Source organism: Dendrobium catenatum, unplaced genomic scaffold (assembly GCF_001605985.2).
Source record: "Dendrobium catenatum unplaced genomic scaffold, ASM160598v2 fragScaff_scaffold_772, whole genome shotgun sequence".
NCBI lineage: Eukaryota > Viridiplantae > Streptophyta > Magnoliopsida > Asparagales > Orchidaceae > Dendrobium > Dendrobium catenatum.
In genome coordinates this window covers 506,354-525,363 of record NW_021319234.1, presented here as the reverse complement: position 1 = coordinate 525,363, position 19,010 = coordinate 506,354, and the positions used below count along the sequence as shown (strand labels likewise).

Here is a 19,010-nt window from a genome sequence, read left to right as displayed (position 1 = left end):
TTTAGGATATCATGGATTTTTTTTATGATGGTTAAACACATTTATGGATTTATAATTAATAAGTTTGATGGTTCGAATGCATTATGTCACTACAGGAAAATCACGTATTACTGGCGGTAAATTTTCCACAGGAAAAACGAGCGTCGAAAAAATTTTCCGTCAAAAATAAAAATAAAAAACATCGGAAAAAGCCATTGGAATAATTAAAAATAATAAAAAAATAATAAGCCTGCAGTAGACCTGGAATCAACCATTTTGCTGTAGAGGAAAATGTGTTCCAAAACGTATACTTATATATTTAAATAAAATAATACAAAAATTAAATTTTAAAAGAAATTAAAATAAAATATTATGTCCACGAGTTCATCTCATCGAGACATTATTTATTAAGTAAAATTTCAAATAATACATTTTATCATCATCATCAGCATCATCATATATCTTGATATATATGAAGAAAATCCATCAAAAGATCCCTTTTGAGCTTACTACCCTAATCTCATGCATGCACTATAACAAAGATGCCATAATCATGATTCACCCCTTAATTAATTTATTTAGGCCCCCATACCACCCTAAACCTACATATAGACCTAATCATTTAAACCTCCAAAACCAATTGGCATAAACACCAAAAAATACCCACCGATGCTTAGCTTGGTTGGGAACCCCCCATCCCGAGTTCGATTCCCTCGAGCGGCAGTCGCCCTTAATTGGATGCACCAAAGCGCCGGTTATGATTTTGTGGCCTGGGTGGTCCATTAGGTCTGCCGGGGTTTACGGACCGCCAAGCGCGCTCGACGAAGTCGGGTGTGGCAGCGGACGGTTCCTAGTCATTAAAAAAAAAAACACAAAAAATAATTAAAAAGAAAGGCCCAATAAAGAAACAACCAAGAAAAGTAGGCAACATGGCCTTATTATAGCCAAAGGAATGTGTTGTAATATATTTTTTTAAGAAAGTGACCACCTCAATTTTTATTTGATAAATGTTGTCACATGGCATGGCCAGCTATTTTGATTATATTTTATCCAAAAGTCCTGAACTAAAATAAGGGTCCCCATTTTTTTTATTTATCTTGTGGTCATTCTAATATGATTACTTTCTTACCTAACTTCTTCCAATCATTATCTTTGTTGAAAAAGAATTGGGTAATTATCTTTTAAATATAATATATTTGTATGCTATTCTTATAATATTAGAAACAATCATCATTCAACATTTAGAATATAATTATTTTAGAAATTATAAAAATAACATTAATTTTATTTTTTTAATCTAAAAAAAAGTTAATGAAATTTTAAAGTGGTAGTGATTAGTACAAATAATTGTTTTTAAATAATTTATTGTTAATTTACTTAAAAATTATATTTGAAGTGTTTCTATTTACCAAAATCCCAAGTAAACGAGTTGAGTGAGCTCGAGTCACCCCTAGCTTGGCTACGAGTTTGATTAATTAATCGAATTTGAGCTGACTCACAAATGGGCTCGTTGATAACGAAAAAGAGAAATTGATTATGATTCAAGTAATTATTATAATAAAATTAAAAAAGAATTAGCAATTATAAGATAAATAAATAAAATCATGTCATATAGAAAAATGAGATATAATTTTAAAATATTTTTATTTGCTTTATACTTGAACTCCTGAATTCTGATATATTTTAAGTGTATGTTATATTGTAAATTTTTAAACGATCTAACTTGCAAGCTAACGAGTCGAGTCGAAACTAGCTCAAACTTGATTCGGCTTGACTCACTTATAACCCTAATCTCGATGAATATATTCTTCCTTGTTTTCTAATTAAAATTCTGAAAGTGCACTCTCTCTTTAGAATATAAATAATGCAATTACCACAAATTTCAAGCACAATTAAAAAATTAATACAAGTGCAATAAAATTATTTTTTATGATCTAATAAATATTTATTCAAAAGTTTTTCTCATGGAAATGATGATAATAGTGGATGGAATATGCTGGCCATAATGAAAACTGTAGCTGATCTCTATATTTTTCATGAAAGAAGATCTTAGCAGTACTGATTATTATAGAACTTTATCAATATAATATTATAAAGTTTGTCACCTTAATTAATGACATTGAACTAATAAGTTAAATAAAATATAATTCATATTTTACAATTCCAAACATTTTTCTTTTCAAATTGCAATAATTTTCATTTGTTATAGCAATGAATTGGTCAGACAAATTAAAATCAGAAGAAAATGAGGCATTTTTTTAAAAAATTGCAACATTAGAGATTTATTTGTTCATTTGCAATAATACAATAGCTATTAAATAATATAGTAGCATACATGATTGACATTTTATTTTGTTATGCAGTTAGGGGTATCAATATTTGACACGATACGAAAATATGACACGGACCCGACCCGATTTCAAAACGGGTTGGGTTCGGGTTCACGGATTGGACCCGTTTGAAAAACGGGTCGGGTTCAGGTTGACCCCGCGAACCCGTTTAACTTAAACTGCCCGCGCTGCCCCGCCTGCCCGCTAAGTTGCCCCGCCTACCCATGAACCGCCCGCGGCTGCTCGGACCCTGCCCGCGCGACAAAGCCTGCCAGCGCCTACTCCCCGCACCCGAGGCTGCCCGTGAGCACTCGCACTCGCTCGCACGCACCCACCTGCGCACTCTCGCACACGCCCGTTTTAGCCCGACCGCGTCCGCTCATTTTGAGTCCCGTGTCGGGTTGGGTCAACCCGACAACCCGTCGGGTTGAGTCCAGGTTCGGATATACGACCTGTTTATCTACCTAGGTCAGGTTAGGGTCAACACGTTTGAACCCGAGTCAGTTTCGGGTTCGACCCGAACCCAACCCATGACCCGAAATTGACACCCCTACATGCAGTGGTAGGAACCAAATGAACATAGAAACAGATGGTACAACAAGTCATTTGTATAATGTAGGTAGAATAAATGCTAATGATATATGTTTATGCAACATATATTGATACATGGAAAACTAAGATGATGTTGATGTAGGACAAGTGCGAATGATAATAACGAGGTGTATTCTACGATTATTTTTTATAAGAAGGTGATTGACATTATTAAAATATATCGACATGTTATTGTGCTTTTTTTTTCCCTCATTTTGAACTTTGGGATATTTAAAGTTACGGAAGATTTTGAACTTTTGACTATTTCTGGAGCCACCTTATAACCTCCCAAATTTTCAAATTTTTATCTAATACACACCTTGCAGTCAAGCAATATTTGTAGATGTTCTACTCATAATGTATTTCAATGCACTTCAACACAAAAATTAGCCAACAAATATCACCTGACTTCGAAGTTGATTGACATTCATTGATGCCCTAGTCTTGATGACCGTTATCACCCTTTGTCGGTGTAAAATATTTGGCGACTCCCATAATATGACTTTGTAGTTCATTAATGTCCATCAACGTCTATTCCAAACTCTTAACTTCATCAATACTAGATGTTAGCGAATCAATGAGTGCCGACTACGCAGTTGATTAATAACTACCAGTGTCTTACTTTTGATGTCATTCATTGTAATTCACAAGAATTTATCGATACTCAATTCTCTTATTGATGTCTTAGACCATCAACACCCTTTAATATCACCTTAAAAGACAATATCAAATATTTTGTGTCCTTACACTATACTCTCATCTTCTCTAGTTGTAGGGAATGGTGAATCTTTACAATTTTAAACACAAGCTAGTAGATCTACTTGAGGCATATCCCCATGCTTTTTCACTCTTTAGGATTTCCATGTTAAAAATATTTGTGCCTTCCAAAATTGCACAACCTTATATCTCTTTATAATCAAAGGCATGACCTTATTCATAATCTACTTATCTAATTCTTGAAGTTTATTAAAAAGATTTGGTAGATGGTGATAGTGGTGGATATGAGATGCATGGCTTTGTTGAATCCCACCATATGCTCAAAGGGAAAGCAAATTTAAGTAAGAAATAATTCAATCTAAAATTGGATATGATGTAACACTTTGGTGAAGCATTGTTAATTCCTCTGATTGAGCTACTTATAGATGATTATCCTAGTTTTTTCTTAGATGGGATTTCCTAATCAATTAAAATCGATCATTACTCCTATACAGATTTCAAGTATAGTTCTTTGTGCAAATGAAGTTGATTCAAGATCGATAAGTTCACCATATTTTGCCGACGAAGGTGATGTTATTGAAATTCAACGTGTAGAAATAAGTGATATTGTGGATATATATGATGCATGTGATAGTGATTCACTGAATGCTTCAAAACTTAAACCTTTAATGAAGAAATCAACCATAGTTTGTGGTCAACCCAAAAAAACTAGCAAACAACTACGATTTTATAACTATTAATGCAACTTAGGTTAAGTTATCATCTATGTTAGAGGGTCCCCGAAAGTATCCTTTTAGAAACTACCATCTTATCATGTTATACAACACAAAAAAAATCACAAATAATTATTGATCTCCACCGAGATACTGATGGCGGTTTAAAGTATGTATGTTTTTTGGTGATTTGTATACAATGATTCAAAACTGCAAGCCATTCAATGTTAATTATGGATGGTACCCGTTGAGCTTGCACTCATTATATGGCAATGAATATCAAGTCAAATTTCAAAAATGATAGCTATTATGAGGAGTGTCACTTGACTTCCAAGGCTCATAGAAGAGTCGAGTTTTTAGGTATTTTGATTAAAAAAGTGTTTAAAAATCCATACATAACATCTTATATTGTGAATACAATTAGCCATAAGAGACGGGCTTGTGCTTTCTTCTATGAAATTGATATAGCTTAATGATAATTGATATTTTTGAGGGCTTCAACAATGCCACAAAGAGCGCGTGCTCCTATTCAGTAACTATTGTTAGAACTTTTAATGCACATAATGCAATAACGGTTCTTTGATAAATGTAACATTACATTGAATTAAAAAATTATTTTAGCGGTTGAAGTAAAAGAAGCATTTTTTAAACTCTTGAACTAGATTCAAAATATGATCACTCACCGTCTCGCCTTAGTAGTCAATCTAAATTATTTGTAATTGATGACTGAGATGGTCATGTTAATTTATAATAGATGACATACAAATATAGAATGTTTAATACAAATATTATAACTTCCAACTTTCAAATATATTTTTCCAAAAAAAAAATATCGAGCATAATTTTAAATTTTATACAAATATAATTTTTTTTTGAAAAATATTAAATTTGATGAAATAATTAAAATAATAAGGTTTATAAAGATGAATGAGTCATTAAATATAATATAAATTTTCTTATCCAAAATGATATTATTTTTTGGAGCTTATTTTACTATCATAAATATAGTAAACAAATAAATCCCAAAGCCATAAGCCCAAAACCACGTAAGGAGTTTGCAAAATGGAGGGGCGAAAATGTAATTTTCAAAATGAAATTTAACAGACGCTATCAACGAAGGCCGGCCAGCGTTAGGGTTTCCCTCTTTAGATGATTAGATCGACGCCTCGACACGTTCTATCCTTCTCTATCGTCCGGAAATGATCTCTTGAAGGCGCAGCTTGGAGTCGGGGATTTACTCCAAGGGGGTATGTAAAAGGAATTTGAAACCCTAACCCTAGATCCGTATTCACCTGGAAGAAATGTTTGTAATTTGCAGAGCTATTTGTTTTCTTGTTAAATTTAGTTTCGTGGTTATTTTTCTGGTATTTTTCAGCTCATTGCTTTCTATGCGTGTTTAACTGGAAGTAAATGGTATTGTTTTCTGCTCTTTAGATTTGTTGATATGGGTTCTGAGCGGGGAGTTCGTAGATGATGTTTTTTTTTTGTTGGGCTTGCTGTGTGAGGCCGTTAATTTCTACTCTGGTTAGATTAGGGCTTTGCGAACATTTTGAGTATATATCAGTTGGTGGTGGGGATTGAAATCAGTAGTTCTTAAGTTCTTAGTGGCGCACAGTATCATAAAACAAAAACCCAATATGTTATGACATTAATAAGGCACGCAAGATACCACTTGTGTCACACTTCTTGATTATCATATTGTGTTGTTGATAGTCATGTTACCTGTAATTGGCCTTCGTATTCTATTTGGTATTTGTCATGATACTCTTTGCTGCATGAGATGACTTGATATTCTTATTAGTGATTGATAAGGCACATAAGAGTATTGTGTTTAGTTATACATATTATAGTTAAAAACATTTTATTGTAAAAAATTTTAAAATTTGTTTCTTTATCGTGGTTGAAGATTTTGAGTTGAAAATGAGTTCGAGCACTTGGATCCCTTTGAATTACTCTTTAAGAAGTGTTATCTGAGCCAATGATTAATACTTGATGGTGTTGAAAAGCATTCATTTATTGTTGTGATGTTTAAAGAGGTCTTGCATGGGGGAGATTTTGTTAGTGTATATGAGAATATTAGGTTTAATCCTATGTCCAATTGTTACAAAAAATGTTGTGTAGAAATACCATCTAATTGGCCCTCTATCATAGGTGTACCGTGTACGGTTTTGGGTTGACAATCTGGTTTGACAACTTGTATATGTTGCAAATTTGATCCCATTTGATATTCTCCCTAATTGAAATTATGTTTCTTCAAACATGTAAGTCATTTAAAAAGGTTAAAGCATTTATAAATATAGTAGGTAATTAGATATCTTATTGCCTATGGTTCTATAATTGATTCAAGGTGGAACTCTTCATATTTTTGTATGTGGAAGCTAATCGGATGTTAATAAAAAAAATTAAATAGTTAGAATTTAATCATTCAAATTTGCGTTCATTTGTTGTCCATTTACTATATGGTATTTATACAATACAATCATCTATACTTTTTGTAGGATGAGAATAACTTGTTTCAACAATATGACATATTGAAATTAATAGATTGAATACAAGTTGACATACAAATATATCAAAAGTCAAAGGGAATACTGTTAGACAAGGAGGATGTGAAATAGAATAAACCTTCGACATAGAATTATTTTCAAAGTGTGACATTATGATCTACCTTTAGGTAGGTATGCTTTAAAATAAAGAACATCTCTTTGATAGAACTTGAAAACAATGATATTTCTTCGAAGAGAGGGTGAATTTGATTATTTAAAAATATTTATAGAACTTGCTCTTTGATTAATTTAAAAGCAATCAAAATAAAGAAAAGAAATGTAATTAAAGTTATAGAACTTGCTCTTTGATTGCTTTGATTAATTTAAAAGCAATCAAAATAAAACTTGAGAAATGAGAAAATGATTGGGTGGAATTCGCTCATTCTTGGATTTTCTTTTTCATTTTTTTCTCTAGAGTTTCCCATAGCATTTTTTTTTCAAATTCATTGTTAACAAACTCATAAATAGCCCATAGCAAGTAGAAATCTTCAAAAGTTAGAATCTATTATATATCAATGCAAATAATAATGTAACGAGTTTGATTACATGCTGCTCTGAATGCATTTATGCCTGTTAGACTTGAAGATTTGATTGCTCTTCTTGCTGAGATAAAGTAAAAAATGGTTGAAGACCAAAAGTATGTGGTAATTTATGACATTTTGAAATGTGCTCTTTTTAATTTATCAAAGTGGAATATACTACGGAGTGAATAATATAATTATATGTCCTTATGAAACTACTAGTTGATAACCAGTGTTTTTTTCTCTCATTTAGGCTTCGTTTGGGACGGCTTTCTTACTGATTCATAAAGCAATTTTCTAATATAAAAAATTAGAATTTTAAACTAAAAAGCTGTTTTAAAAAGAAAAAAAAAATCGTCCCAAACGAAGCCTTAGTTGTTGGCTTTGTTTGGCTATATATAAAGCTGCTTTAACATTTATTTTTTTATTACAAGATCATCCTGAAAATTTCTTATTAGCCGTAAATGTTTAAATGTTTGTATTTAAGTTTAAGTTTGAATAGAAAGTATTGAATTTCTGGTTGTATATTTGTTGATTTTGCAACCTTTTAGATAAATGAGCCCCCTTATTTCATCGAAAATATGTTGTTTAGCATTTAGGTGTAGCTCAAAAACAAAAAGTAGAATATCTAAAGATTGGAATTTTAACAGAATGACCAAGGCCCCTCTATTTCCAAGTTGTATGCTTCTAGGCAAACTTGGGCTTAAACTAATAAATTGCAAATCTAAAATAAGGGGTTGTTTTGATACAGGATTTGAGGTAAATTTTGCCAATTGTAAAAATCGAGCCCTCCAAATACTACAGAAAAATAAATTTCCATTTCATCCGTTTTTGTCTTTGGCTTTATTTGGGAAAGCTTTCTTACTGCTTCTTAAAACAATTTTTTTTTACAAAATTTTAATTTTTATATTAAAAAGTTGCTTTAATAAACAGTAAGAAAATAATCCCAAACAAAATCTTAAATCCTGGCTGTGCCAAATCTGAAAGTTCAGTGGATTCGAAGCTTTTGTTATTGATCTGATATTTTCTGAACTACTACAAAGATCAAGTTCTGATGTAATACTTAGCATGCAAAAATTGACAACATTTTTTATTTTTATAGCTTCCCTCTGTGTAGAATTGAGGATTAATAATGTTCTGGCTTTTCATAAATTTTGAATCTATAATTTTGATTATAAACGTGTTCATGTCTGTTATATAAAAAAAAATGATTTTTTGTAGCTTTTTCTTTCTTGTGAAATTGCCTTAGATGGTTTGGTCACATAAAATGATGGTTTTCAGATGAACCGGTTAGGAAAGTAAATGTATTAGATTTGATTTATATTAAGAAATGTAGAGGTAGGCTTACAAGAACTTGGTTAGAACATATTAGAAATGATTTTTCTTTATTAGATTTAAACGAGAATTTGACTTTTAGCAGGACACAATGGAGAAAAGAGATTCATGTAGTCGACCCCACGTAGTGGGACAAAAGCTTGATGTTGTTGTTGTTGTTGCTGTTGCTGCCACCTTTATGCAGAATTGAGAATATTTCATTTTCTAGCTTTTATAGGAAAAAAAATTCACTAGGATTTGTGGTGGACGGGTAGTAAAAATGCATGAGAACATTACCTGCAGAAATGGTAAATTCAATAGGAATAATAAAGTTTTGATTGATTCACATCAATCAAAATATTCCAACAGAAATTTGTAAAAAAATTCTTCTCTATTTGCATCAAATCTTTTCTTATTTAGGAATGTATAAATATGGAATTTTCAGGTTAATAGGAGTGATTGAAGTATCAAATCTTTGTTAGTAAAGTTCATCTCCAATTATAAATATGTAATGTTACGGTTAGTCTTAATAAAGAAAACATGAGTCACCTTTTCCACATGATAACAAAAGCTGGTTTGCATCTTCTTATTCAGAAACCTCGAAGGATATGTGCATTATTTGTAATTTTGCATTCTATGTTTTTTTTGGGGGGGGAAGTAAAATTAATATTAACGAATTTTTAAAGTCAGGGCAACTTTAGATGAGTCACTCATAGGATGTCACAAGTTACTAACAATTTTCCAACACGGAGGTCTAAAAGTCGGCCATAGTCACGAGAAATTATTCTGTGCTCGGACGCTGTTCGGAGGCCAACCAGAACGTGCCACATCATTTTTTTGCTCGGTACTGGTGCTAGGTACTACTGTGTACCAGGTGACGTGTGGCGCGTTCTGGTTGGCCTCCGGACCGTCCGATGTCCGCACAGAATAATTTCTCCATAGTCATACAAGTAAAATCTGGACGAACTCGCACAACAACATTCATTCATTGGCACGCCCTTTGGGCAATCTAAGACAAAAAATTGTGATCCAAATTCATTTGACAATTTTGATTTCAGCTACGTACATTGTAGTCCAATTGAACATCTTTGTGGAAAACCTGAATATAGCAATGGTACCCTTCCAACGCCATTATTATTTGCTTTAATAAAAGATAGCATACATACAATTCTTTTATATAAAACACTAGTTTTACATGTTGTGCAGCAAGAATGAAAAAAAGTTTTGAAAGGGAAGGTTCTACAATGCTGCAATTCAAGTTCTTACCCACATGCTAACGAAGAGGTCTCTATCCAGATTGGTCCACAGAATAACCGAGGAGTAGGACGCCGGCTGCTATGGAGAAAATTCCGATAACGACACTTCCTCTAAGAATTTTTTTTCCTAAATGTGTAAACTTGATGACTATACGAAGAGTGGCCCAAACTAATAAGCTCACCAGAGCAAAGGCTACGCTGGTTCTAAGGAGCATGAGCTCCACCAATTTGGCGACGGAGGTGAGCTTAGAACCAGACACCGTGGTGGAGCTCATGCTCCTTAGAACCAGCGTAGCCTTTGCTCTAGTGAGCTTCTTCGCTTGGGCCACTCTTCTTATAGTCATCCAGTTTAAACATTTAGGAAAAAAAATTCTTAGACGAAGTGTCGTTATTGGAATTTTCTCCATAGCAGCCGGCGTCCTGCTTCTCGGCCTGAACGTTGTGAAGTAGTCATCGTTCTCGTAGAAGCTCTGCTAAGCTAATGCAGTGTTTGTTTTTCTCCTAATTGATGATGAACTTAATTGTATGTATATGCAATGCTTTTCTTGTGGAATTGAAGTTATGGATGACATTATTCATGATTTGAAGCTCAATATTTATGAATTTGAATGGATTTTATGAATAATAATAATAATGATCATAAAATTATACTATAAATATTTGACTCATATTCTGATATTCATATGGTAGTAAATAACCCTAATAAAAAAGAGATTTATGTTCTCAAATTTCTTACTTTGCGAGGTGGTCTCATGGTTTTCTACAAGAAGGTGAGAGAGTTTGAGTGCTCAGCACTTCCTTCTATTTTGGGTATCTTTGACCTAACGGCTAATGATATGATTTGAGTCCAAATGAATCCAAATGAAGCAATTAAAGCATACTTAAAACTTCACGACATCAATTGTGGGATCAATGTTCTCCAATTCAGATGTTCTTATAGTCAAATAGAACAGCTCTATGAGACGAATCCAATGAGCTCAAGATCATTTGATTCTGACATCATTAAGACATTCAAATACTTGATAAATAATTTAATATTACTTGAATCAATATGGACCGTATGATAGAGAGTTTGTATAATGCTTACATTTATTAAAATAATCGTCTCAAAAAGACTATAAATAGAGCATCATTGTCTACATAAAGAAAAGTTCAAGACTAGGTAGAGCTAAAAGACTATGGCAATTTCCTGCAATCATCATCGACGACTAGCATCCGCAATTGTTGCCACCAACGCTAGACTTCCGTCATCCTATCATTGTCATTTAGTATATTATCTCTCCCAAAGAGTGGCCCAAGCTAGAAAGTTGAAGAGAGATAAGGGTGTCAATATTTAACACTAAGAGGTCATTTCGGATTGATCCGGATCCATAGCGGGTTGGTTCAGGTCTGAGAAAATGACCCGTTTTTTAAAAAACCGGTAGAGTAGGGCCAAATAGTGCCGGATTAGTTCCGGATTCGACCCAAACGCGAGGGAGCTCATCGTCCCAAAATCAAGCTCAATTGTCCCCATAATCAAATAGAAACGGTCAGCATGTGGCAAGCAGTGGTCATAAAATCCATTCAAATTCATAAATACTGAGCTTCGGAGTTCAGATCATGAATACTATCATCCATAACTTAAATATATTTTACAAGAAAAGCCGTCTTCTCCAATCTTTTTTTTTTTCTGCTTCCGCTTTCTCAAACTCCGTCGCATATTGTGCATGGTCACGGTGGCCGCCTGCTCCACCACCGTATCCGACTGCTCCACCACCGTGACCATGCCAATCTGGCGATGGGGGTTGAGCAGGCGGAAGCAGAACAAAAAGGCTTGGAAAAAAAGGGGAGTCTTTGCTCCGGTGAGCTTCTTGGCTTGGGCCACTCTTCTTATATTCATCCAGCTCACTCATTTAGAAAAAAAAAAATTCTAAGAGGAAGTGTCGTTAACAACATTTTCGCCATAGCATTTCTAAGAGATTGAAAGAGGGATGGTTTAGAAAAAAAAATTCTAAGAGGCTTATTTTGTTATAGCCATCAAACTATACCGTCAACAAAAAAATATAAGATAATTTTCTTCCATAAAATTATATCATAAATTACATTTATTTTTTAAAAAAGGGTCATAATAATTAAAAATAAATAAATTCTTAGTGAAAATTATATCGTGATAGGCAAAATTGTTAAATATTACATTGATGTCACCGCTAATGATTTGATTTGAGTCCAAATGAACCCTAATCATTCAATTAAAGCGTACTTAAAAGACATCAATGGAGGGATCTAATGTTCTCCAATTCAAGCACGACATATTTGGAAACTGTTTTGTGATCCAAATTATGGATTGAACCTTCCAAATCTGCTTCGGTTCTTTTATTTGGACTCATTTGGGCTCGGATTGAGTTAAGTTTGGTGTTGTTGGGTTCATATTTTTGACGTTCAGTTCGACTATAAGTTTGCTGAAATTAGAGTTTAGATGGTCTCCAATATAATTTTTTAAGTTTCCAAATTGATTTTTGCCTCGAGATTCATGTCCGATCAATATAATTTTTTGATGATATATCATGATGAATTATATCAACTTAAATTAAAATCCATAGAATCATCTTTCTCCTTTTCGCGCGTTTCTTATGCAAATCCAATAGAGACATAAAAATAACGCAGATGAACAGTGTCACGTCAATATTGGCGTCGCACTGTTCACCCGCAACGAAATACCGAAAGTTTTGCCGTTCGGATGGAGCTGCCGAGCGACATCATTCATGCATTTGAAATTCGGTTGGAGAAGGCCTAAGGAGTACCAGACATAGCAAAAAGAGGGTAGAGGCATTGAAAAACCTGTTAGCTTGTCAAAACCAGACAACGAAGAAATTCATTGAAAAAATTGATAGACTATACCCATTCACTGACACCGTCTCCGACTCCTCGAAGGGCGACTGCCGGCAATGCAGAACCTGTTGCCCACGGGACCCTGTTGCTTCCTTCGCCGGACCACCTGATGTGAATCAGGAAACCTGCAACTGGGAAGGGAAAACAGAGGCAAGGGAAACAGAACAATCTGTATTCATGAAGAAAATGACTATCTGCCTTTATTTCCAAGAATAGCAAGCAATTTATACACAGTTGAAGCAAATGGCAGGCTACACACTACCGCCTAAGTAGAAATACAAGAAAATAGAAAAATTAGCCGTTAGCTCCTGCGTCATTCACAATGTTAGAATGCCTGGTTAAACTGAGCATCATAGAGAACATTTTGTCAGATGCCATTGTTGCTGTTCAGGATACCTTATTTTGTGCTTCTCCAGCTTGGTTGTCATGATTCTTATAAAAACAGAATTCTGTTCAATGCTTCTTTTGTAAATCTTGCTTTGATATGTTACATTTCATGTGCGTATGTCCATTAATAGCAATCTGAACATGCAACTTGATGGTGTTGCTATCAGAGCTAATGATTGATATTTGATGGTGTTGAAGAGCATTCATTTATGGGTGCAATGTCCGAGAAATTATTCTGTGCAAAATCCGGACGGAAAGAATCGTTCGGATTGTTATATATTTAATGAATATCTGCTAAGTATTTCGAAATACTCAGCAAATACTCAGTAAATACACAGTAAATTTGCAAACACTTATAAAATACTCACTAAATATTTGGTCATACTCACAACTGAATATTTGCTACGTGCAAATATTCAGTAAATACATAATAAATTTGGACGGCTCTCTCCGTTTGGACTTCGCACATATTAAGCGATCGAAGAGCTTCATTTGCTTTGGTTGGAATTGAACAGTCAATCAAAATTCATGATTAAGATGAGGCAAGTAGTGTTCATAAAATCTATTCAAATTCATAAATACTGAGCTTCAGATCATGAATACATCACCATGTTTTATTCCCTAAAAAAACCATATATTCAGTCCATGCAATCCATAAACCTCATGTAAGCGTATATTTGAAGAAAAACACACTGAGTAGTGCAAACAGAATGTCTTCTAGTACTAGAACCGACTTCAGCCATTGCCTAGCGCTACACCACGATGTTCAGGCCGAGGAGCAGGGCGCTGGCTGCTATGGAAAAAATGCCGATAATGACACTTCCTCTAAGAATTTTTTTTTTTCTAAATGTGTAAGCTGGATGACTATAAGAAGCATAGTCCAAGTTAAGAAGCTCACCAGAGCAAGCGCTGCTCTGGTTCTAAGGAGCATGAGCTCCCTGCGGCTTCTGGAGTTCTTGTTGGCAATGTAGGCTACTATCATTGCCACGGCAATGCCTAGGGAGAAGCCGCCCAACTGCTTTGCCGTCTTTTCCAATTTTTTTATTTCGGCTTCCGCTAGCTCACTCTCCGTCGCGGCGTGCTCAACCTCCGTCACCACATTGTGAAAAAATACAGTAAGAAATTGAAATGGAAAAAAGGGGGAAAACAGGACTATGGACTCAGAATGTCCATGTTCGCTCCAGAAAAATTATCTTTTTAAATAAAGATATGCGAACCTGCTCTTATGAACTTAGGGATTCTCTTTAATTTTCCCGGAGGTAGATTGAGTTTAATATTTAACCAGATTTTTCCTGAGAACAGTCTCAGGGTTTATGTTAGATCTGAGTTCTACTTCTTATGAGCGCAAGCCCTCATAGTTAATTACCCCTCCTAACACATTAGAAGAACACTCTCGATTAAGGATGAAATACACTTAGCTTCATACAAAAAGTGTGAGAATGTGCAATATAAATTTAAATTTAGTTATGGGGGGATGAAGGTACACCCGATCAAGATCCCATGGTTCCGTCATCCAGGGCATATCGTGGGTTCAGCCTACCAACACTAACAACCATTGGTTGTAGTATATATACAGGGAATCTGATTAGCAGCCATGGGTTGCCTCCTCTCAACACATATTTTAATGTTTCAAAATAGTTTTACTTTCAGCATTAGCTTTCATTATTTGTTTCAGCACTTTGCTTTGCATGCAGTAGCTAGATTTTACTTTTTTCCAGCATTTAATCTAGTATTGTTTATTGATGCTCTAACTTTTTGCATGTTTGCCTGCAGGAGCTCGTAGTCAGCAGTTTAGGAAGCTCTCATGTAGATACACGAGCATGTTGGTGAGAGCTACTCAGAGTGCTTGAGATGTTTGTTGGAGAGAGTTGCTCAATTTGAGAATCTGTAGCTCTTTGGAGAGTTATCAGCTTAAGAGCAATTTGAGTTGTTCGTTAGTTTGGAGAGCCGTAGCTAGTAGTTACAGTAACTCGAGCTTGTCGTTGTAGCATTTGTTAGGAGCTAGAGTATGCTAGGATCTTGGAGCTTTGCCATGAGCTGAGCTTTGTGAGGAGCTGGAGCTTTGCCAACAGCCGAGGCTTTGCCAAAAGATGGGTTTATATTAGGATTTTGGAGCATTTGTTTATGTTTTATGTTTTGATTAGTTTGTTAATTTAAATTTTAAATATATTTTGAGATTATTTAATTATCAAGTTAAATTGATTTGCTTCATTAATTTAATTGAATTGGATTAAGTTAAAGTTTCCAAATGTTTTAGATTAATTGTTTTAATTGAATTGGTTTTATTTGGTTAATTAAATTTTAATTTAAATTAAGTTTTGCATTATTTATTGAGATTAAAGTTGCTGTTATAACTTTGAATCAATTATTCAGGTTAAAATTTTTTAATTGAAATTTAGTTAATTTAAGTTTCCGAACAATTATATTAAATGCAATTTCAATCTTAGTTAAGATGATTTAATTAGCGAATTATTAGTTAATTGATTTCAAATTAAATTCGTGTTTATTTTTTTTAAATTCACCTAAGTCCAAAAATTTAGAGTAAATTTCGACAGCCTCCAGGCATCCCCTCCCCGGTGCCGGGAGGTAAGGGAGTGCTCGACTCGACCGGAGCGAATCAACGGCGAGGAGATTTGGTCTTCAGAAGCTTTGCTTTGCAGTGATTTGTTGTCGGAGATTGTCAAAAATTGCATTTAAAAAATTTGACTAAGTTCTGGATTTTTGAGGAAATTTCGGCAGCCTTCCGGCGTCCCCTCCCCGGCTCCGGGAGGTGAGTGGCTCGACTCGACCGGAGCGAATCAACGGTGAGTAGATTTGGTCTTCTGAAGCTTTGATTTGATAGTTGTACGATTGCGAGAATATGATCTCCCCCTCTATTTATTATTATTATTATTATTATTGAATGTAGTATAATAAATCTCTTTAATTATTATTAATAGTATTTCACTAATAATAATAATTAAAAATCCTCCTTCCTCAGGGTTTAAAGAAACGAACACTGTAGTGTTGATTGGCTCGGACTTCTTGCGTAGTGCGAGAGATTATTAGGTGCGGAGTGCAGACGGGGAGAACCGTCCGCACACTAGTATAAAATCCAGCTAGGTATCGTTCGGTACCGCTGGGTATCACTAGGTAGCGCCTGGTACCCTGTGTCTGTGCAGACGGTGCTATTCCCGTTTGCACTCCGCACCTAATAATTTTTCGCGTAGCGCAGAACTTGAGTGTGGGTTCGAAAGAACGAGCATGTGAGAGCGTCCCCTCGTTCATCCTTTTTCTTTTCTTTTATACGGACAGTTGCCTTATGTTGTGCTGAAGAACGTGGCGATGATTATGGCTATTATGATTAATCAGATAATCATGTTATAACAATAGCTTCTCCGACAATTTTTCTTCAGATTATTCTCTTTCCAATTTTGATTGAACATTTAAGAATTGCACAAATGATATGAAAATGTTCAAGTATTTTCTTATCATGAGTGAGTTTTGTTCTCTTAGTATTTGAGTACATTTGTTGTCTTCAAAACCCCAATGGGTCTTTCTAATCTTTACAAAGAAGATTTTTTCTTGCAAATTCTTGTAAGCTAGCCTCATGTGCATGATCAAGTTTCAAGTGCCAATTCTTAGTTTTACAAATAACATGTCATTGATTGCTGTCAATACTCCCAATAACAGAATATGAAGATCACTTCTTCTTGTCCCTTTTTTTCTTTTATTTTATAATTCGATTTGAACAGTCCAAAATTGAACCTCCCACAGAAAAATGAGCATTAAAATCATGCTTTGATATGTTGATTTTCAATTTCTGTGGGAGGTTCCATTTTTGGGCATTATGAGTCCATAGCCCTGTTTTTCCCCTTTTCTTTCTATTTCAATTTCTTACTGTATTTGTTCTCGATGTGGCGACGGAGGTTGAGATCAGCAAGCGGAAGCAGAAATAAAAAAATTGGAAAAGAAGGCAAAGAAGTTGGGCGGCGTCTCCCTAGGCATTGTCATGGCAATTATTGTCGCCTACATTGCCAACAAGAACTCCAGAAGCCGCAGGGAGCTCATGCTCCTTAGAACCAGCGCAGCGTTTGCTCTGGTGAGCTTCTTAGCATGGGTTGCTCTTCTTATAGCCATCCAGCTTAAACATTTAGGAAAAAAATTTCTTAGAGGAAGTGTCGTCATAGGAATTTTCTCCATAGCAGTCGGCGTCCTTCTCCTCGGCCTGAACATCGTGGTGTAGCTCTATGGAATGGCTGAAGTCAGTTCTAGTAGAAGTCGGTCTGTTTGTGCTACTCAGTGCGTTTTTCTTCTAATTTACACTTAAAGATTTATATAGTGATAATATATGAATATATGGTTTTTTTAAATTATGGATGATCTGAAGCTCATTATTTATGAATTTGAATAGATTTCATGATCAATACTTTTGCCACATGCTGACTGTTTCTATTTGATTTTGGGGACGATTGAGCAGCTTGTTTTATTTGGCCGCTTCCATGAGGTTTATGGATTGCATGGACTGAATTTTAGTGTATTAATTGCAGAATAAGGAGGAAAGCTTACAGAAAATCTGAGCCAGCTTTTGAGTTCTGAGATTATCCTTAGTAAATATCTAATCATCTTCATCATCAGAGGAAAATATGGAGGAGATTATACCAAAAAAAAAAAAAAAACCTGCAACTACCATGCATTCATAGATAGAATTAGGAGACTAACCTCTGCAAAAAGATATCCGGTGAAGAGAGAAAAACATTTCTAGGAGATTGAAGGTGAGGTGGTGGAGTCTAATGAGCATATAAGAGTGGCTATATATAGGCTATAGAATAGAGTATTATAGAAAATAATAATATTCTTAATAATGAGGATATTTTATAATAATAATGACCATAAAATTCTACTATATCTATTACACACATATTCTAATATTCATATGGCAGTAAATAATTCTAATTAGAAAAGCAATCTGGGTTATTCTAAATTTTCATGTTCCTACTTTTCAAAGTTGTTCGCATGGTTTTCTGGAGGAAGGAGATGGTCTTGATTGGTTGCGCTGAAGGGAAGGATCAGTCATTGCATGGGTCTAGGTGCTCGACTCTTTGTTTCTATTTAAAGTATCTTCTTATAATCGAATATAATATATCTCTACAAGAGGAAAACATCGATGTCGCCACTAATGATTTGATTTGAATCCAAATGAATCAAAATCATTCAATTAAAGCATACTTAAAAGAGACAAATCTAACGAGCTCAATATCATTTGATTATGACATCATTAAAACATTCAAATATTTGATAAATAATCTAGTATCAATGGAATCAATATGGACCGTACGATGGAGAGTTTGGATTATGTTCAAATTTATGATCAAAATGCTCCTCTCAAAAAGCTTATAATTAATAGAGCATCGTTGTCTGCAAGATAGGGTAGTTCAAGTCTACAAGAATGGGGAGAGCTAAAGAACTTTATATTAATTTCCTACAATCATCATCGACGACTACCGTCAGCAATTGTTGCCGCCAATGCTAGACTCCCATCATCCTTCCATTGTCATTTAAAATGTATAAAAATGTATAAAGATGAATATTTTTGTACATCAAGATTAAATCAATTCTATTTCTTAAAGAAAGTGAAGCTACAATGTATTTGAGGCTTTAAGATTTCTTAGTTTACTCTACTTTTAAAGTATTAATTAATTTTGATTATTAATTTTAATATTGTATGTAATATTTATTTATAATAAAAATCTATAATAATTATTGTTAAAACATAGTTTATTTAGACATTAATATTATAATTATATTA

General features: G+C 34.2%; 1 protein-coding gene across 1 annotated transcript; it reads left to right on the top strand.

The window, feature by feature from the left end:
• Positions 1–5,392: 5,392 nt before the first annotated feature.
• Positions 5,393–13,356, top strand: LOC110101677. The gene is made up of 3 exons (XM_028696560.1): positions 5,393–5,408; positions 5,488–5,577; positions 12,735–13,356. Exons 1-3 carry the CDS (start codon positions 5,393–5,395, stop codon positions 13,049–13,051), a joined length of 423 nt encoding a protein of 140 aa, XP_028552393.1. The 3' UTR covers positions 13,052–13,356.
• The last annotated feature ends 5,654 nt before the right edge of the window (positions 13,357–19,010 follow it).